The sequence below is a fragment of the Aquarana catesbeiana genome, linkage group LG01, assembly GCF_042186555.1.
Source record: "Aquarana catesbeiana isolate 2022-GZ linkage group LG01, ASM4218655v1, whole genome shotgun sequence".
Classification (NCBI taxonomy): Eukaryota; Metazoa; Chordata; class Amphibia; order Anura; family Ranidae; genus Aquarana; species Aquarana catesbeiana.
Window position 1 is genome coordinate 572,821,325 of NC_133324.1, and position 22,362 is coordinate 572,843,686.

The 22,362-nt window shown below is 42.8% G+C and overlaps 1 protein-coding gene across 2 annotated transcripts in view; it reads right to left on the reverse strand.

Annotated features, from left to right (window-relative positions):
- Nucleotides 1-935: 935 nt before the first annotated feature.
- Nucleotides 936-22,362, reverse strand: part of LOC141106590 (neuronal acetylcholine receptor subunit alpha-7-like) — a 251,043-nt gene continuing 229,616 nt past the window's right edge. For both annotated transcript variants that reach the window (XM_073597494.1, XM_073597504.1), the window contains 2 exons: nucleotides 12,398-12,507; nucleotides 936-1,462 (listed from right to left, as the gene is read on the reverse strand). In XM_073597494.1, coding sequence (XP_073453595.1) covers nucleotides 938-1,462; nucleotides 12,398-12,507 — 635 coding nt within the window. In that variant the 3' untranslated portion in view covers nucleotides 936-937. The remainder of the gene's footprint in view (nucleotides 1,463-12,397; nucleotides 12,508-22,362) is intronic.

Consider the following 22,362-nt stretch of genomic DNA (forward strand, 5'->3'; position numbering starts at 1 on the left):
CAACTACAGTATTTGTAGCTGCTGACCTGTAATTTTTGGTGGGAGACTGGAGCTCATCTAAGTTCAGAAAAGATGTTATTGGACAGATCAGCAAAATTTGCTGCATGCAAGTTGAGTTACACATTCTTGCCTATTTTGTAGACAGAATAAGTCAATTAAAAAAATATTAATGGAGTCTCTTGCTCCTCAAAATATTTGTATTTTGTAGTTACTAATAAATGTGAATTGGTCTATAATGTAATGTGGAGAGCAGAGGTTTTTGGTAAAAATTTAATCACCTGTAAAACCTGAATATACAGTATTTTGTTTGCTAAAGAACTGTGTATCATAAACAACTGCTATTTTTTGTTTTTAGAAAATATGGTTTTCACTTTTCTTTTGGGTTTGTGTTTACATATAATCTTGAAAACAATTGAAATAGAGAAAAGAGAAATAAAGACTTTCATTAGCTATTTGATACAGATTTTTTTTCTTCATATTTATAACATTTTGTTTTTTTTAAATTTGACACTTTGATGAGAAATGAAGTGTCTGACAAAATAATGAATGCAGTTAAAATAAATTATACAGCTTAGTGAACTGACCCCAATGCATCTATTGATACTAAAAATGCCTTTGATTTTGCTAAACATTGAAACAGATGGACAAGCCAGGGCAGTTTTTGGGTCAAGGGTTGGGTAGAATGATGTTCCAATTTCATATATTTGGAAATAATGTTTCTGCTATGGGATACAGAAGCATATAGTGACACTATTATGGACAACATTTGATGTTAAATATTTTATCTAGATGGTAATATATTTTTGAATTTATTTGTCACTAACACAGTTATTTCTTAATTAGTTAAAATACATTTTATAGACGTAACGAGAGCAACAACAATTAACTTCTTTAAAATAAATGTTTGCAATTGCAACCTAAACATCCCGATTCTTTCTCATGTGAAGTCCTTGGAAACTGCTTCTATAAAGTTCGGTGCTGACATCAAGATGGTAATTGTACAGATAATGGCGAAAAGTGAGAAAGCAACAAGACACAAGCGGTCGATAACTGCAGCAGCAAACTTCCACTCACTGCAGATCTCTTCTCCCTCATCCTGGTCTCTGAAACGCCTGGCAATATACTGTACTTCTTCCAATATCTTAACAATCTCTGGCATACTTTCTCGCAAGCATTTCTTTTGAAGAAGGTCACTGTCCTCCAGGGAAGGACATGTCACTCTTCCACACATTACTCCAGAGTCACTGTTTGGTGGACAACAAGGGCTTTCCAGTGTGTGGTAACCGCAGTAGAGGTTGCCATTGTTGGATTGCTGTGCTGGTGCAATATTCATTTCAATGCTGCTAATGCTGGAATGGTGGTGATTAGGATACACATATCTGCAGGGGATAGGCCTCCTGTTCTCTCCAGGTTTCCTCATCCTTAAAAACCAAGCACACCAGTTGAGCAGGATAACCCGTACCTGAAGTGACACAAGCAACATACAAATCTGACTTAGTAATATTTCACTCATACCTTGAAAGTTATATGCAATACATTTCTACATAGGAATGAATGCAAACTGTGGTGTTGCTTGCTATTTGTTCTGAAGGCCCAGAGGTTATACAGTGGGGAAAATAATTATTTGATCCCCTGCAGATTTTGTAAGTTTGCCCACTTACAAAGAATTTAAAGGTCTATAATTTTTATGACAGGTGCATTTTAAATGATAGAGACAGAGTATGAACCAAAAATCCAGAAAAAAACACATGATACAAATATTATAAATTGAGGTGCAGTTCAGTGAGTAAAATAAGTATTTGATCCCCAAGCAAAACATGACTTAGTACTTGGCGGAGAAACCTGTGTTGGCAAGCACAAAGGTAAGACGTTTCTTGTAGTTAGTGACCAGTTTCTTGAATGTCGCTTGGCAACTCGAAGTTTTAACTCCCTCCATAAATGTTCTAAAGGATTAAGGTCCTGAGACTGGCTAGGTCACTCCATGACCTTAATGTGCTTCAGTTTATTGTTCATGCACTGTATTCAGCATGAAATGTATTTCTTAAACATTCAAAATGGCAGCTGAGCTGACTTGCTCTGTCCTCGATAAAGATAATAATAGACATGAAGAGTTGGAGCTGGGAGCTTCAGCGGGGAGATTCCAACAGAAAAACAAACTGTTATAATATAACCTGATTTTAGCAAACAGTAAATAGGTCTATAATCCTTTGGATAGCTGCTTTTCTGCTTTTCATTTATATCAATTAAATCACTCTGGCTGTCTTTATGGACCTATCCTTGGATATTGCTGGCTGAGGCATATGAAACATTAGTAAAGGTGTTAGTGCTCAGCTTCATAAAAACAATTTACAAATAAATCGCATTAACTTTTATCTAAACGCAGTTCAGGCTCTAAGGAAGAACTCTTGTATTTCTGGTTTATAGCCTGTTTAGAATATTTTGACTGTGAAGGAATGTGATGTAGATAATAATAATAGTAATCTGAAAATGTCTATTTTCTTATGTGCATACATATTTTTCTCCTTACTCATTATATAAGTATACAGATTAGCTCTGTTCCTATATTTTCTCAAGATGGCGCGTACCCCCTACCTCCCACACATCAGAAGAACGCGGAACTGGAGATAAAACCAAAGAGAGCCAAACCTCGTTATGAAAATTCTCCATCTTCTTTATCTTCTTAACCAATGAGATGTACCTATTAGACTGACATAGCAATGACGTATTTGTGTGTATAAAACATTAACACCGCCTTGAATAAATTAGAAGTGTAACAGTAATACTGTGAGCGTGTCTCAGAGTGTTTACTTTTATATGCATGCATATCAACACTTTCAAAATTAGAGACAGCAGCAGATAACCTTGGGCTCGATTGGAGCTCTTAATCATTTCCATAACAGATGGTGCCGAAACCCGGGACCTCAGGCTACAGTCGAAGTTATACCGCGACAAGCATTCGGGCGTTAACTGATTAATGAGAGTGGGGTTTGCGCAGCCCTAACAGTACCGGTGAGTTGATTTATATTCTTACCACTGTACGACTCTCTTATCTTTCGGTTGACGGCTGGATTCTGTCGGTATGCTGAGACTGTCTTAGAGGCAGGTATTTCCTCGCCTGAGGTTGTTTTAACGAACCTGCTGATGGGTTTCTGCTGACTGTATTTTTTGTTCACTGTCTGCCATTCTTTGGGCTACGAAACTCAGCAGTCTAAGGGTGCTACATGTGTGAATGGGTAGTCTCATCGCCAGATGAGCTTTCGGCCTCTGGCATGAGATTGTTTCCCGTGTGGCAAACGTTATGGACGGGTTACTCTAGGTTCGACGAACCTTTGAGGGGAATTTCAGCTGCTGGCTTTGCAGCCTGGAGTGCTACATGTGAGAATGGGTAGTCTCATCTCCAGATGAGCTTTCGGCCTCTGAGATGAGATTGTTTCCCTTGTAGCAAAACGTCTATAAACGTGTTTATTTTGCAAGGTGGTCTGCCCTTGTGGTTATTTTAGCCTGCTGAAATTTTGCAGTTCGAAGAGTGGCAGGTGTAATGTCCTGTCGTGAGTGTATTTGTGATTTACTGTTTGCTACGTTGCTCCCTACTACCCCTGACGTGCTTGTACTGAGATTAAACGTACATTACCCGGTGACAGGGGGGTTTGGGCAGACCCTCGAAGTGATAGAACAGAGAGCCAGAGAGGAGGGTCATCAAACCATTAGTTGTCCTCATTCCCCCTTCAAACCGTCAGCCGAGACTGCGGCAGACGAACAAAACAGAGTTAGAGACCTTGGTTACGTCTTAGGAGGCCCTGAGAGAGGAGGGGGAGATGGGTCAGAACAACTCTAAACCGGAGAAAGGAATTTGTTGATAAGAACGCTGAGAAAAATATTAACTCCTTGGTTGTATGTATTCCCCTCTCAAGCCGTTAGCCGAGAAACAGAAAGTGATATTGCAAAGAAGATGTTGAAATAGTTAACAAAGTTGAAAGAAGTGAGGAAAGTTATGTTGTAGAAGAAACAGGGAGAAAAATCCTGTGTGATAAAGAAAATTGGATAAAGGAAGTTAAGCAAGATGGCAATTGTATTATGTATGTGTATCACAGAGCTGATGATATGTTGGAACTTGAAACAAAGGAGGGGAGGGACAGCACTGCCCTCCGTCTAACAACCACTCCTTTCTCACCACCCAAGCACAACCCACTGTGACAACTCAGCCCGGCGGCCATCTTAGTGCACCCATGCCTTCACTTGCTACCCAGTCCAGTGCACTTCCTGCCGGCGGCCATCTTGGTACACCCAGTAAGCTTAAACAGCCTGTACCCAGCCCTCCCTGTTTTAAACCAAGATGGTTCATACCACACACCTGTCTTCCCCAATACGGGAGCATCACATTCTCAGGCCGGATATGTTAGCATCTGAGTGGGAAGCCCGACAGCAGGCAGCAAGGCCACCCACTGATTTAACCCCCAATCCGGCTCCAGACTCTCAGTTCCGAGAGGATCTCAAACACATGCTGGCAACCGTAAAGAACAGTGCTTCTTGCCAGACCCTGCCCCAACAACAGTCTCGGTTACCAGAAGGGGCACCAGTGATGTATGTCGCTTTTACTCTATCACAAGCAGCGGCCTTAGTGACAAGTCTGCCTGACCCAGAGAAGCAGCCAATTCCCTTCTACCACAGGATAGTGCAGATACAAGAAACTTACTCAGCTGCCTGGAGAGACTTGATCAGCCTATGCCAAATCAAAGCAGGATATGTCTTTTGGCCAGTCATGCAGATGGCCTTCAATGATGCCTGCCTGACAAGTGCCACTTCCTACACCTCAGGCGTGGAGTTCTGTGCACAACTCCACGACTGGGCAAAGGAGAAGTTGAGGGATCAGAAGACCACAATCCAAGATATTACCCAAGATAAAGGGGAGTCTGTGAAGAAGTATCATGCTAGACTCATAAAGGCACACACACACATGTTATCAACTGCTTTTGTTTCAGGGCTCAGAGAGGATATCAGAAAAGGCCTGATGGTGGCCCGCCCTGAATACCATTCAATGAAAATGTCTGATTTATTGTTGGTGACCAGAGGTATAGAAAAACAAAAAGGTAAAAAACCAACGCCCCTCATGGTAACCCATGACGAAGATCCCGCCTACACTAGTCCACCACCACTGCTCAATACCAGGGAAAGGATCATCTGTTACAACTGTGGGAAACGGGGTCACTTCAGAAAAGAATGCAGAGCCCCAAGATGTCCCAGAGGTGGACAGGGGTGCAGCCAAAAGTGTGTTGAGGGTGGTGAATCTGCCTAATAATTCTTTTCTTTCCACTATTGATGTTTCCTGCGTAGGAATGGATGGGGTGCCCCACTCCAGTCCACTTCCTGATTTGTTTGCCAGATTTGTGGTGTCCTCTACATGTCCCTTGAATCTACTAGGAGCTGACGTGTTGTCCGGACTACAGGCCTCAATCAGGACACGCCTGAAGGGGGGATGAAGTTACATACTCCCCTATCTTTAGAAGACTAATCTGCTTTGTGTTCTCTGCCTCTCCTGATGACACTTAATGAAGAAGAAAAAAAAAAACTTCAAGTTCAATACTGCAGGAAGTACTTGACAGAATCCCTGCGTGCCTATGGTCCACAGGACCGGAAGACAACGGTCACTTAAAGGTGCCACCAGTTTCAGTCAAGCTAAAAGAGGGCGCATCATTGCCCCGGAAACCACACAATAACCCCAAGAAGAGAATCCTAAAAAGAGAACCAGGTACCTACTGTGGATGCCTTTGACTGCAAAATACCTCACAGAGGTGGACCTTACAAACGTTTTCTTCAGTGTCCACCCTCACCCCTCCTGCTGGTACCTTTTTGCATTCATCCACGGAAAGAAACGGAAACATACCTAAACAGTTGTGCCACAAGGGGTACAGAACTTTCCAAGCCAGTCTGCAAAAACTATGGCTATCATCCTTGACACATGACAAGAGGAACAGCTGGAAGTGATTCTCTTCCAAGATGTTGTTGACCTTCTCCTTTGTGCAGCTGACTTACCCCCTGTTGAAGTCACCTCAGAAACCCTGTTGTGCTATCTTGCCAACCAGGGGTGCAGAGCTCAAAGCCCAAATTGCAGTGGTGCTCAACACCTGTCATTTTCCTTGGATTAATTTCCTAGTGCAGAGTATGGATTACAGAAGCCTTCCTACTGATGCTCTGCAATCAGACCCCTTCCAGATGTCTCCTGAAGAAATATCTAAAGTTTGAAGCCTTTAAGTGCGCCACCCCCGGCGCTAGGGCTCCCAGCCTACGGCAAAACGCTCAAGTTCTTTGTATCCGAACGTCTGGGACATGCTGCAGGTGTACTCACCCAATCACACGGCATCAGCCTACGCCCCATAGGATATTATTCCTGTCGGCTGGATGCGGTAGCAAGAGGAGGCCTATTGTGTCTGCGAGCTGGATTTGCTACACAAGCCTTGCTTGACAAAACTTTGAACTTGGTCCTCGGACACTGCCTCGTTGTGCTTGCCCCCCATGATGTTGTTGCCATATTCAACCAAGATCCAGCCGAAACACTTGTCCACTACCAGACACTTGAGACTCCTGTGTTCCCTCCTACTGGACAGCATTACTCTATTAAGTTGTCAAACACTGAACCCTACCACCCTTCTTCCACTTCTCGAGGGGGGAAAGGAGGAGGAGGAGTAGAGTCTTGACTTGTAACCCCATGACCACACAGGACACGCGGTCACCACTGAAAACACTGTTCTACAAGCTGAAGCCTTAACACCGGTGATGTCTACACAGGAGGCAGAGCTATAAGCACTTACTACAGCACGTAAATGGGCAGAGGGAAAAAGAGCCAACATTCATATGGACTCAAGATATGCTTTCAGCATTGCCCATGATTATGGTGTTATCTAGGACAGAGGATTCCTGACGGCTGCAGGAACACCTGTGAAAAATTGATGCCTTGCTTCTCCCAACCCAAGTGACTATTCTGAGTAAAGCACACGACAAAATGAACTCAAAGGAAGCTTAAGGCAAGCATCTAGCCAATTCAGCTGCCAAACAGACAGCTGGTGGTCCACGGGAAGTGGACAGCAGGGTGGTAGAAGAAGACCACCCCGTGCTTACCTTACAGACTTTCCCAGTGGACAGAGTTTATCTAAAAGAACTACAGGAAACAACAAGTGCGGATAAGAAGGAAAGCTGGAAACGGAGAGGAACAACTCTCAGAAATGGACTATTCGAGTGCAACAAGAAGCCTTGTCTACCCAGGAGTATGTACCCAGCTGTGGTGCAATGGGCACATGGAGCTGCCCACTTGACAAAGACTTTTATGAACTCTCTTATCAACAAGTGTTGCACCAAGAGTTACTCCACTGACCGACAGCTTCTGCAGATCATGCATTATCTGCACCAAATGTAACCCAGGATGCACAGAAGAAGCACAGAAGAAACACCTGGCAAAAGCCCTATACCCCATTCCAGAGGATGCAAATTGATCATTCTCAAGTGCCAAGAAGTGACAGATTTGAAAACGCCCTAGTGGAAGTGGTCACGACTGCCAGGACCACAGCTAAGAAACTACTGAGTGAGATAGTATGTAGATTTGGGGTCCCAGAGGTGATATTGAGAGATCAGGGACCAGCCCTAACAACAACCCTTACAAAAGAGATTTGGGCAGCACTGGGGGTTCAGTTGGCACTACACATCCCATACCACCCTCAAAGTAGCGGGAAGGTAGAAAGGATGAATGGGACACTAAAAGCAGGATGTTAAAGATGGCCCAAGAGACTACCATGAGTTGGCCAGACAGTTAGCCCATTGCCCTGTTCAGTGTCAGACACACCCCCAGGGGAAACATGCCCTATCCCCTTATGAAATTTTGTTTGGTTCAGCTCCCAGACTCGGTTGTTACTTTCCACAACAGTTACAGTTACAGTCTGATGTGTTGACTAATTATGTAACCACATTATCACGAGAATTAACCTGAATGCATGTCCAGGTGTTTTCTTCCATTCCAGATCCTGAATTAGATACAGGAACACACCAACTACTGTCTGGAGATCCTTGAGCCAAGTTATGATGGTCCATTCCAAGTTTTGCTGACCACAGCTACCTCAGTCAAGTTGGCCAGGAAGAACACCTGAATGCACGCTTATCACTGCAGGAGAGCGTGCTTTCGGGTGCTGCATATCCTTTTTCTGTTTGATCTAGGGGGGAGGGGCCCAAGAGGTGGCCATCACAAAAATGATAACATAATTACATTTTGGTGTAACTCTTCAGGTACACATGTGACCACCTTTACCTTAGATTACTGTGACATAGTACCTTGTCCGTTTGACCCTTCATGGTGATGCCATTGGTACAGTGATATCCCTGACGGTAAGGACATATATGTATGCCACACAGACAGTTACTGGGGACAGAGTTGTGGTTTCTGTGGGGGCCAGTGGGTTGGAACACAGGGCCAGAATGGGCGACCACAGAGTGCATTAGACAAAAAAGATGAAAATAGAAAGCCCCCATATCCTAACCAAAGATATCCCTGATACATACACTGACCCAGCACACAGTCAGAGGAGGAAGCGAGCAGCTCTCTCCGGAAGCTTTGATCCTCATGTATACATACATGTCATAGGGGTTACAAGGGGGGTCCCTGATGAGTTTAAAGCCAGGGATCTGGTAAAAGCTGGTTTTGAGTCTTTGATCCCCATAACAACTGTCAGCAAGAATGTAGATTGGATTAACTACATGTCATGGTTATGCAATAGAGTTTGTCAATCAGCATGCCTGTCTCCATGTGTTCATCTCTAGAGACCAGCTGACCCTCACCTGACAGCTTTTGTAACCTCTCCTATAAGCATGGCCCCACCCCAGGCCCTATCAGGGAACCCTATATTAACCTGTGCACTGCAAGCCAGCAGTGCTGATCAACCACTGTGTGTTAGCCTCTGTGTGTACTTGCTGTGTTTCCTACATCTGATTCTGGTTACCGACCTTGGCTTGTACCTTACTTTCCTTGTTGTTCCAGTCTGCTGCCTCCTTCCTCTTCTCCTGTAGTGTGAGCGTGAGCTGTGAGACCCCGGGGGCCGCGACCTGGAGCCAGACTGCAGCGCAGTCCATCCTCACCACTAGAGGCTCTGGTGAACACCCGCTGGCTCTTAGACTCCGCGCCCTGGGGAATCTATGCTCTAGCTCCCAGTGGGATCTGTGTCAGTGATCCAGTAGACCTGATTCCTGAACCTCCCAGGGTACAATCCGCAGCAGTCAGCCGTAGGGTCTACTACCTTGCGGTGCACTCCTGATCCCAACGGTGTGCATCTGTCACCCAGCCTCTAGGTGACCTGACACTACACATATTATAACCAACAGAGATTTGTAAATTACTCTAAAGATGCCCTCCAGGGAATTTCTGATCAGTTAGCCCCCACTTCCTACATGACATTCCAGGACCGGATGGCCTTAGACATGGTGCTAGTGGGGAAAGGAGGTGTTTTGTAAAATCATAGGAAAAACCGGGAACCTGTTGTACATACATTCCTGATAATATTGGCCCAAATGGTAAGGTTACTTTAGCTATAAAGAAATGAGAAGATCTGTCACTGGAGTTGAAGAAGAACTCAGGTATCACAGACCCATGGGATCAATACTTTAGCTGGATGAGTGGGTGGCAGAAGGTGCTCGTCCAGATACGGGTAACGGTATTAATAATCCTGGTTCTTTTAACCCTGATTGTATGCTGTATTTTACCTTTTGTAAAAAAGTTAATGAGCAAGGCTGTAGACAATAGCACACCTACATTTCTCCACCAAGAAGAAGAGGACCTCCTTATGATGGAAGATGACAAACCCTTCACTCCTCTACAGTCACTCCCTGTCCATAATCTCACAATCCTATAGGGTTTTAGGGATAGATAGCGCCTGACTGCACCTCTCCAGCTGTATTGAGGAGGGAAGTGAACAGTTGCTGCCCAATTCTATATACAGCCTAAAAGAGTTGCTGAGGAGAAGGGCCAGGCCAAAGTGGGACCTTTAGTATTAGGGACAGAAAAGAGAAAATAGTCATTTTAGGGGGGATTGTGAAGGAATGTGATGTAGATAATAATAATAGTAATCTGAAAATGTCTATTTTCTTATGTGCATACATATTTTTCTCCTTACTCATTATATAAGTATACAGATTAGCTCTGTTCCTATATTTTCTCAAGATGGCGCGTACCCCCTACCTCCCACACATCAGAAGAACGCGGAACTGGAGATAAAACCAAAGAGAGCCAAACCTCGTTATGAAAATTCTCCATCTTCTTTATCTTCTTAACCAATGAGATGTACCTATTAGACTGACATAGCAATGACGTATTTGTGTGTATAAAACATTAACACCGCCTTGAATAAATTAGAAGTGTAACAGTAATACTGTGAGCGTGTCTCAGAGTGTTTACTTTTATATGCATGCATATCAACACTTTCAAAATTAGAGACAGCAGCAGATAACCTTGGGCTCGATTGGAGCTCTTAATCATTTCCATAACATGACAATGTAAATAAGTTTATATGAGATAACTATATTTCTCATGATGAGAGCCAAAACAGAGTGGTTGATACCTGCTTAAGGAAGAATTTTAATTGGCTGTTTTTTTTAGGTTAATGCAACTCAGGGAAGACAAAAACCTCTTTAATAATAATGAAAAAAAAATAAAAAAACAAAAACAAAAAAACAACTAGGTGTCTTCTTAGTGCCAAAAAGGGCATTTTGCATTGCCAGCAACCAATCTCAAAATACAACAGGTAATTGTAAAATTTCTCTATCTTTATTATATATGTACAAAAGTCATTCAGACCAGAGACTGGCAGGAAATACAGCAGATTTTGCTCTTCACGCAAAAAGCAACCTCATATATCATATTGGGATCATTAGCTGTTCACTCATGTTTTCTTTTACTTTAAGCCTCATGAAGGAGTTTATGAGATGTGACGTCAGTCTGAAAATTGCAGTATATGCTTTTTACCTGCTTCATGTTCCATCAAGCAGAATATCCTAGCTAACCACAGGCAAAACGTGTTTAGCTTTTTTGCTCAGTAAAGCATCAGAAAAATTATACCTCGCATTGTGTTCCTCACTCTAACCCCGCTGGCAGGATTACACACAGTGCATTATTCAGTTTACTCAGCAGAAATGGAGCCCACACAAGGGGAATCGTGTGTAGGGGTCACAGCATAATCGTTTGTTGTTATGATGAGAAAGCTGCAAATAAACTTTCTACAAGTGAGCCTGAGGGAGTTGCAATTGTCTTGTCATATAGGCATTCATGCAAGTGATTGAAAAAAGCAATTTTCTGGAGTTTCCAGCCAACTTTCTATGTCTTGGCGGCCACTACAAAGTCTATGGTATTGCAATGTGGTATTATTACCTCAGCCATGTTTGTTGAGGGCATGCCACTTAGCTGTTGATAGATCAGAGGCTTTTTCAGTGTGTTTTATGTGAACCGCTTTGGTCCAGGACATTTAAGATCAAAACTGTCAAAAGCAGAGGACATATTTATTACACTATTTAAAGGGAAAACCATTTATGTTACATTTTTCGCTCATATATTTTTTTAACTTTTATAACAGTCCTACTCAGTTGATTGTATTCCCCATGAAAATGTCAGCTGGATCTTCCTACAGCTACTATTGACATAAAATGGTCCCATTGTCTGTCTATAATCAATCAAATTAGAAGGCATTTATCCAAAGGATCTTAACCAGTAGACCTTGGTTAAGGTCTACTGGGATCTTAACCAAGGATGTCTTCAATGTGACTATTAACTTTCTCAGGTATGATTTGCCTGAGCAGGCATGTTTATTAAAACCACGTAAAACATTTTGTAAAAATTGTGTAAAAATTATTTAGGTCGGTTAATTAGTCATTTGTCAGAATTATTGTTACGTTAACGGGGGAACAGTGACACAGCTAAATCTAATCTTGGAATTTAGATTTTGTTTATCTCTAATTATGAAGTTAATTTGTTACCTGTTCAAACTAAATAAGTAATTTGGTTTCGGTTAATTCTACATCTTAAACCAATCAGTAAATACAGAAATACAGACGGCTGAAGGCACATGCAAATTGTTCAAAAACAACTGTATATTAGCACTGTAACTTTGATTTGTGGTATTTTATTATAATCCATGGGGAGTATTTTTACACATAAGATAGGGCTATTTGGATGATATTATTTCTCTCACTACTGAAAACTATAAACAATTGATGGCAGTTACCCTATTGCCCTATAACACTGAAATTGATGCAATGCTAATGCAAGTGGTTAAATCTCCCAAGAGCAAGACATTACAATTCAAACGGTAGCTCTAATCCTAATGGGGCTAATAAATATTGACAAACAGGGCTATGACTAAGTTAAGACACTTACCCATCTTGGCATTTTTCCTGCCTGTGGATCATGATGATGAAATTGTAGAACTAGCACTGTCACAACTACGGAAAGACCCACGATGACCATGATGCTTGCAAAATATTGTGCTGCAAAATATAAAGAAAAGCTGTACATTTTACAGCAGACAATTGCTGTACAGAAATGAAAACAAATGAAATGCTCATAAGGGGTACTAAAATGCCTTGCTATTGCTCCCTGCTCATAAAGAAGAGCATTGCCATCATCAGAAATAAGCAGCTATACTGCTGGAGCAACCACAGTGAACGACTCAGAGGAAGTTAGGAGTAATAAAAACAATTCGGTTAAACACCTCTATGAGATTTGAAATACTGTTTATAGTCATCCTTTGTGCTGTGTGACAAGTGCTCCTACTAATCTACAGCTTCACTCAAGGCAGTGCAGAGAGCAGGAGAGCAATGTACAAATGAGTGATTAGATCAGAGAATCAATGTTGAATGGCATCTTGGACAGATCACACACAGTGTTCTAAATTCTCCTGAGCATGGGTGCATAAAGCATTGAATCTGTTTGGAAAGGCACCTTTATTTAATCCCAATTGAGAATCATGAAATGTGCAATTTTAAATGGATGTGCATATTCAGGATCTGAATATACTATATTGTCAAAAGTATTGGGACGTCTGCCTTTACATGCACATGAACTTTAATGGCACCACAGTCATCGTCTGTAGGGTTCAATATTGAGTTGGCCCACTCTTTGCAGCTACAAGAGCTTCAACTCTTCTGGGAAGGCTGTCCACAAGGTTTATGAGTGTGTCTATGGGAATGTTTGACCATTCTTTCAGAAGCACATTTGTGAGGTTGTGATGTGGACGAGAAGGCCTGGCCCATAGTCTCCACTTTAATTCATCCCAAAGGTGTTCTATCGGGTTAAAGTCAGAACTCTGTGCAGGTCATTCAAGTTCCTCTACCCCAAGCTTGCTCATCCATATATTTATAGACCATGCTTTGTGCACTGGTGCGTAGTCATGTTGGAACAGGAAGGGGCTATCCCCAAACTGTTTCCACAAAGTTGGGAGCATGAAATCGTCCAAAATGTCTTGGTATGCTGACGCCTTAAGAGGTCCCTTCACTGGAACTAAGGGGCCAAGCCCAACCCCTGAAAAACAACCCCAGACGATAATCTCCCCTCCACCAAATGATTTGGACCAGTGCACAAAGCAAGGTCCATAAAGACATGGATGAGCGAGTTTGGGGTGGAGGAACTTGACTGGCCTGTACAGAATCCTGACCCCAACCCGATAGAACACCTTTGGGATGAATTAGAGCAGAAACTGTGAGCCAGGTCTTCTCATCCAACCTCAGTGCCTGACCTCACATATGTGCTTCTGGAAGAATGGTCAAACATTCCCATAGACACACTCCTAAACCTTGTGGACAGCCTTCCCAGAAGTGTTGAAGCTGTTATAGCTGCAAAGGGTGGACCAATTTAATATTGAATCCTATGGACTAAGACTGGGATGCTATTGAAGTTCATGTGCATGTAAAGGCAGGCATCCCAATACTTTTGACAATATAGTATATGCAGATCCCGAATATGCACATCCATTTCAAATTGCACATTTCCTGATTCTCAATTGGGATTAAATAAAGGTGCCTTTCCAAACAGATTCAATGCTTTATGCACCCATGCTCAGGAGAATTTAGAACACTGTATGTGATCTGTCCAGGATGCCATTCAACTGTGATTTTCTGATCTAATCACTCATTTGTACATTGCTCTCCTGCTCTCTGCACTGCCTTCAGTGAAGCTGTAGATTAGTAGGAGCACTTGTCACACAGCACAAAGGATGACTGGCATCCCAATACTTTTGACAATATAGTGTATCTATTCATTCCATAACCTTCAGCAACCATACACGTAATTTCCTAGCTGAATTGCTTATACTGTAGGTCTAATTGGAGGCTTTAAACTGCTGTTTTTTTTCTTTGCTCTTTTCCTTGTTTTGTTGAATAAGTCCAACAAATACTGGAGGTGGACACAGCCATATGCAAGACTCCACTTATTGCATGACTTTCACCAGCAAAATACAAAAAAATACTCATGTATGTCTGATAGCTACAAGAGATAGACAGGGCTGCATACCACTATTCCACTCTTTTTCCAAGCAACTTTATTAGAACAAATAGGACACCTCAAAAGCTGTCCTGCCTGAAGCATTTCACTATCCCAGTTCCTGTTAGGAAAACAAAATGTTGCAGAAGCTCACCCACTGTCTCAGTGCAAGCTCTGCAGACCTTCATGTAGAGGAAAAATATCTCTGACGTGGGACCATGCTGCAGGGTACCTGTGACCACAGCCATCTGTAGCAATGCTATATATCATTTACTGTGCTCTATGTTAATCGTACAGTGCCCAGAATAGGGATAGATGTGGCAAGGGGCAAACGCTCTATTTTTTTGTGTCGCCTCATTGATTTACAAGGGCTGATGTCAGCTGTGTGAGATCCACACCCTCTTTTTCAGTAACTTCATTCTCCGAGTCCTCCTCAGCATCAGGACCAGCAGGCCCCCTCAAGTGCCCCAGAGCTTACGCATTGTCTGCAGTGTTCAAGCCAAACACTGACATGCAATGCTGCCACTTGTATACCTGGGGGAAAGGAGGCACACCGGGCAAGAATTACCTGCATTTCTTTAGTCCCAGGCTAAAAAGGGCCTTAACCCACACCAGTCAAAAAACAGCAAGGTTATGTGTGATAATGGTGCAAACTTGCTGTCTGCTGTTTACCTGAGGAAGCTCACATATGTGGATTACTTAGCCCATGTCTTAAACCTCATGTGCAGCTGTTTCTGTCTTGGATACCTGTCCCAAACATAGGGCATTATACATGGTAGGGGTGAGCAGTTAGAGAACAATGTTGTTCAAAGTGATGTTAATTATAGGCATATGGGCTCCAAGATGCTCCCATGCCTATGAAATGATCCCTGCATTAGGATGATTAAGAAAAGGGACAACTATTAAGTGTCTACCTTTTTGGATCCCAGGTGCAACACTACAACCATCCCATAGGGAGCACAAAATATGCTGCTTTGAAGAAGTGCTTCAACAGTGCCTCTTTGCTGCATTTCCCGATGTGGGCAAAGTTTGAACATTCCTCTGCTGCCAACATCTCCTCTACGGTCAGCAAGAGCGGTAGCATCAGAATGGCTTTGAATTGATTCTTTTAAACCATAATGGCCAGACTTGGCTACTGGTACCAATCATAAGTAGTGCTTGAACCTTATTACTGCTGAGTATATTGGTTCCAGAGCTGATATTGAAATGATCGAAGGCTACTGGGTATTAAGAATGGACCACTAGCCGGTGCTTGTTGGGATATGCTGTGGAGGTACTGGCCTGCCCTGCTGCAAATTAATTATGCCTTTCCATAGACAGCACCAGGGGCTGATGTTAATAAAAATAAAGTGGATTATAGCAAACTTGGAAACACCCACTGCAGATGTCACAAAATTGGATTTTAGTTATAATGCTGCATAAAGTGGATGTAAACCCTCACATATACCCAGTGAAGTGAACAGCCTCAGATGATACACAGAGATGAAACAAATCTCCCAACATAAGTTTTACATGTATATCTGCTGTCTTCAGCTTTCTATATTCTTTATAAACTGAGCATCATGTTAGGAATCCTGTTTCAGCAGTGGGAGGGGAGTCTGGGCATACACTCTGTGTGAACTGATTGGAGGAAAGGCAGAGGAACGCACAAACTTGCAGAGCTGTGCTATGAATAGACAAGCTCTCTACTGATAATAGAGGAAAGGAGCAGCAGAAAGACACAGGACTTAGTGCTTTGGAGAGAGATCAGAACAGATTTTATGAACGGGGCCTACATACACTTTAGGTTTCAATACGGTTGCTGCCAGCATAGCTACCTCTTGCTATCTCTCCTCCTTCTCCTTTCACTTGCAAGAAAATTCCTTCTTTGTGTCTCTGGATTTGAGTCCTGTTTGACTAAAAGTCTTCTCACTGAGATTTTTTTTTTTTTTAGTAGCTATGTCTTAACTGCAGAGCTATAACTTTTTTTTTGCAGGAAAATTCCTGCCACGGGTCTCTGAATTTGAGGACTATTCAGGCTTAAAATAAAGGAGAGAAGCTGCGCTATATAAGCTAAACCAGTAATGGCTTATAGATAATAAAATATGTGTGCATTGACAAAGTCCATAACAAAACACCCAGGTGAGCTTGATCCAAACTTAAGTGCCGCCACCTAATAGAAAACTCGCTTACCAGATGGCAAGCAAAAGGATGCAGATGGCTATAGCCCAGCCATGGCCTTTGCTTAATAAGGAACGTCCAGACTGATATACCCAGATGAGTCGTCTGTACACCGCAATCCCCTATGATCGTGGATGTCTGGTAGTCCCGGTAACCCGGGCAGGCAGGCCGGGCTGCCTCAGCAGCCAGCTCTGGTGCACGGTGTCCTCTCCGTACTGGAAGTTGTCCCCAAAAGCGCTGTGTACGTATGTCACCTCTCCTCTACTACCTCCAAGGTCCACACCCCTCCCATGTCGAGTTCTGCCCTTCTAATCATTATTGCTATTTGATCTAGCGCGGTTTTTCTTATATATTCAGGCTTAAAGCCTGTTGTTCTTTCACTGGGAACTTTTTTAGTAGCCTCGTGCAAAACTATTAAAAAAAATTTTATTGCTGGGAAAACTTCCTATGGGAAGCCTAATACTAACTATTCTTAAAACATTCCCTCCTCCTACATATCCTGCATACTCTGTATAAAAAAGATCTGTGTACTTCCCTTTTTTCAATCCTGTCCAGTCACATGATCCTGCAGCTTTGGCTCCCCTGTTTAACCAATTGCCGACCACCCACACGCAATGTACTGCAGACAAGTGGCCTACACAGGCAAAGTGACAGACCCGTGCCTGCTCCCTGCTTCTGGGCTTATGGCGCTCTCATGCAAAGCAGGGATATGAAACAAAGAGATCTGTGGTAAAAGCACACATTACATACATTACACATGCGAGCACTGAACTTATTCTCTCAGGAGAAGAGACGCTTGAGAGGTGATATGAATTAAATTTACATATACCGTACTGGTGACCCCACAATAGGGATGAAAGTAGGGATAAAACTTTTTTCGCGGAAGGGAGTTTAAGAAAAGAGGTTTAACCTTAAATTATGTAGAGGATTCTTTACTGTAAGAGCGGCAAGGATGTGGAATTCCCTTCCACAGGCGGTGGCCTCAGCGCGGGGGGGGGGGAATCAATAGTTTCAAGAAACTATTAGATAAAACCCTGAATGACCACAACAAACAGGGATATACAAGGTAATACTGACATATAATCACACACATAGGTTGGACTTGATGGACTTGTGTCTTTTTTCAACCTCACCTACTATGTAACTATGTAACATTGTTAGGAACACATTTAACCCCTTGATCACCCTAGATGTTAACCCCTTCCCAGCCAGTGTCATTAGTACAGTGTATATTATTAGCACTGATCACTGTCTTATGCCCCGTACACACGGTCAGATTTTCCGACGGAAAATGTGCGATCGGAGCGTGTTGTCGGAAATTCCGACCGTGTGTGGGCTCCATCGGACTTTTTCCATCGGATTTTCCGACACACAAAGTTTTAGAGCAGGCTATAAAATTTTCCGACAACAAAATCTGATCGCGCCAATTCCGACCGTGTGTGGCCAGTTCCGACGCACAAAGTGCCACGCATTCTCAGAAGAAATTCCGAGACGGAACAGCTCGGTCTGGTAAAATTAGCATTCGGAATGGATACAGCACTTTCGTCACGTTGCAATGTTTTAAATTGTTTAATACAGCGCACTCTCTTCTTCTTTATAATGTGAGAAGAATGAAGTAGTTTTGCTGCTCATATTCCCACAGACTTCTCACAAACTTCTTTCTTTATTATTTATCGTGATTCCCTCAATATATTTTGATTTGTCACATCTGACCAAATTTCTTTTTTGTTGTTTTTAAATAATTTTTTTTTTTTTCAAGGCTGGTTTTTTATTTTTTTATTTTGTGTTTTACTCCATAATATTTTTGTGTGTGTTTTGTGTGTCAAGTTACCACAACACCATTGATATCTTGTATTATTTAATCTCAAGGAGATTGCTTGGTGTTGGTGTCTCTTGTAAATTTCACATTGTATTTTTGAAATGTACCTGCCTCCTCACAAACAAACTGTCCTTTTTGAAGGAAAACACACATAGGCGAGTATAATTGAAAAAAAAATTCCTTTATTAAGGGCTCAGAACCAAACAAAGAGGGAGGCAACGCTGGAGAAACAGCAGAAATTGGCGAAGCCTTTGACCCCCAGGGCAGACGTCAACTCTTTTCCAGCAAAATTGGTGCCTTGAGGAGTCCTTATCTAAGGGAGTGCAGTCTGGTCCAGAAGTCCCAGAGATCTGGAAAGCAGCATATGACATCTGTGTCCCCAGGCTGTGGAACTACAAGAGCCTGCATATTTTGCCAGACCAGACTGAACCCAGGGCCATCACTCTCTGGTCTTCTTTCCACGCTTCCTTCCCAGCTGTGGCTCTGGTGTTGGAGATGTGGCAGGAGGAGGAGTAGGACCTGGAGGAGGAGGAGGAGGACCTGGAGGAGGAGGAGGAGGAGGACTATGTGTGAGGTCACAAATGTAGGTAGCACATGTTATTTGGCCCCTCAACCCCTTATTGAGAGCTTCCAAAATTAGGAACTCACACAGGAGTCATTGGCCCTCCTCCATCTGCATCATTTTGCAGGCAGTTATGCCAGCAAAGTCCTCCTTCACAGTGTGGGGGGTTCTCAGGGCCTCTGTAGCCTTCCAAAAGAGGCCTATGGCAGCTTCCTCCAGGTTACTCCTCTTCCTGGCACTTTGTCTTTGAAGGTGTAGGGGAGGGACCTGGATATCAGGCAGCCTTCTTGGGCCGGCCACCTCCTGGCTGAAACTTCCCTGTGTATGAAAAAGGGACATGGTTTTAGTTTGGGCTTCATCAATCACAATCAGAAATTATTACTCCAAACTAACATATGTTTAACATCACTGATTGGACAACCAGAAATATTTAGAGGAATGTATTTAGAGGAATGCTATACCTGGCTCAAGCTGGGCTCCTCCACATGTTGCTGCCTGGAAGGAAGCGTGGAAGGAAGAGTGGAGAGTGCTGGCCTGGGTTCAGTCTGACCTGTCAGAAAATGCAGCCTGTCATAGTACCACAGCCTGGGGACATAAATGTCATCTGCAGCTCCTGATCTCTGGGAATCCTGGACCTTCTTGCGCTCCCTTAGATAAGTGCTCCTCAGGCCACCAAGTAGAACCTTCAAATAGATGATGTCTGCTGTGGGGATCACCGACTTCACAAATTGCAGCAAATTATCCAGCGCTGCCTTCCTCTTTGTTTGGTTCTTATATTCAGGGTGGTTTATCTGCCACAGACAGGGCAGCTCCCTGCACATATCAATGAAGATTGGTATAAAGTCCTTATCTTTCAAGATATCCATTTTCACTGCAAGACACAACACAAGACAAACCCTAATGTCAGCCTAAAGTCTACTAAACAATCTAGAAGTATAGGCCCAATGTTAAATCTTACCTTCGCTATCATGATCAGCGCCTCCGTTACGCCTTCCACCGCTCACAGATCGTACGTACTAAGCACGCGTGTTAAGCTTTAGAGACACTGCGCATGCGTGAAACTCTGCCCGCCCCTGACGTTCTTTCTAGTCTATTTCCCGCCCCTTCTCGTTCGTCGCAGTGGGGGAAGAGCACATGGCGGAGACACAGCAGGTGTCTGATAATTACACCAATGAGGAGGAGGAGGAAAGCCCAGAGCCAGAAACGTCTGGATCCAGAAGGAGACGATTTAAGGCCTCAAATATGTCCTTTGGGGAGATGTTGGAGATGGTCGACATAATGAAAAGGGCCGACTATGACGGGAAGTATGGACCATACCCCAACCCCAAATGTCCAAAAGGCCAAGATCATGGCGAAAGTGGTCAAGAGTCTGCACCGGAATTTCGGGGTACGTCGATCGAAAGATCAGCTCAGAAAGCGGTGGTCAGACCTAAAATGAAGAGAGCACGAGCAGTACAGAAAGATCCGGAGAGTGCTGCAAAAAAGTAAGTAGTTGTCCTGTGTTCCTATTCTTTTTATGCTTATTACGTTCGTGCTGCTCCATGTGCTTTTCTTAACTGTTGTCCAGTTTAAAATGGCAACTTTAATGTTCATGGGTACATTATTCATTTGTATCAAACATTGTTCATTCGGCCTAGAAAACACCATGCATTTGCATCATATGCATCATTTGCATCATATGCATATGCATATGCATCATATGCATTTGGCCACATTTTTTAGGGCCTACTTGTCTGAAACTAATTTGGTTGCGTAGATGGGTTTGTAACTAGAATGAAATGCAAACTAGATTCTGTGTAAGGAGAGGACACTCAGCAGCAGTTTTCACATCTAGATGCTGGAGCACTAGTGTGGGACACAAGAACACCCTTTTTATTAGGGGGCCCACACAGGTGCTCCAGTGTATACTATAGGGGTGTCTCCATCTGTGAAGCTTGTACAAGACAGGTAAAGTATTCAAGCTTGACAAAGGACAAGAAAAATGCTACATCTTGGAACTCTGGCCACAAAAAAAATTGTACCCCATTTCCAAACGTTTCATATTTATAGTTCTGCCATCAAATATCTGTGTGCTAAGTATACCAATTTTTTTTTACATAGGGGAGAAAAGACTCGGAGGACACCCCTCATCCGAGGAGACCAGAGACCCCCCACCTCTGGAAGAAGGGGAAATCCACCCAAGACAAACAGAGCAGGAGGAGGAAGATGTGGTGGAAATTGGCACCACAGCAGGTGAGTGTCTGCGACCACAGGCTCAGGTAAGAGATGGATGCCGGCATATTTATAATACATGTTTTTTTTTTGGTTTCTATCTTTTTAGGTGATCGTAATGTTGTGGATCCAGATCCTTTCACCTCGGAAAGTGCACAGATCCTGATCGGGGAGATCATGGGGTGTAATAGGGACTTGGAAAACATCAAGAAAAACATCAATGATGTTCTTCAAAAAAATAAGAACATCATTGATGTTTTAGGGAGAGTTTAAAACCCCTCCAAATCCCATGGTTTTTTGGTGTGCTACAATTTTTTTACATTTTTTGTCAAATTGTCGAAAAGCCAAATTTTGAAGATGCACACACTGTGTCAACATGTGCTATCTGCCATCACGGGAGATCAATGCGTTTTGGGGGTGCAACCCCTTCCTCAATAATAAAGTAGCTGAGAGGAAGGGGTTGCACCCCCAAAACACGTCCCTTGATCCCCATGATGGCAGGTAGCACATGTTGACATTCGTCTATTTGTGTGCATCTTCAAAATTTGGCTTTTCCTGGGGTGACTTCACCCCATCTGAATGCAATATCAAACACAGTTTGTAAATACTCATGTCTCATATTGCCTTCAAGTTCTACCAAATGTGAACTTTGTAAGTTCAAGATTTGTGTCTTTCTTGTTGGTTTTAAACATGCCTGTTTTATCTTAAATGGACATTTCTACTTTTTCTAATGTGACCTCAAAAATTGTTATACAACAAACATGTTGGTTTGTTTTAAAAACCTTTTCTAAATGCACATGTGATTGTGCAGGTATTAAAAAGATTGTTAATCAAGAATGTGTGGATTATTGTCTCAACGCTACAAAGATTTGATTATTTTTTTTTGAAAGTATACAGGTAGGCCCTTGCACTACATGCTTTGGGGAATTCATCCATAAATCTGACCACAAAAGAGATGGGTGTAGTGTGTATGGGCTTGGCAAAGTCAGCAGATAGCTGATTGAGGATAGATAGAGAATTGTTATCAGCTGACTTAGCAGTTGGGGGGAAGGAGGGTTCCAAATGATTTGGGGAACCCCAAAAAAAAGCCTCTGGCACTCTGCCTGAATTTAA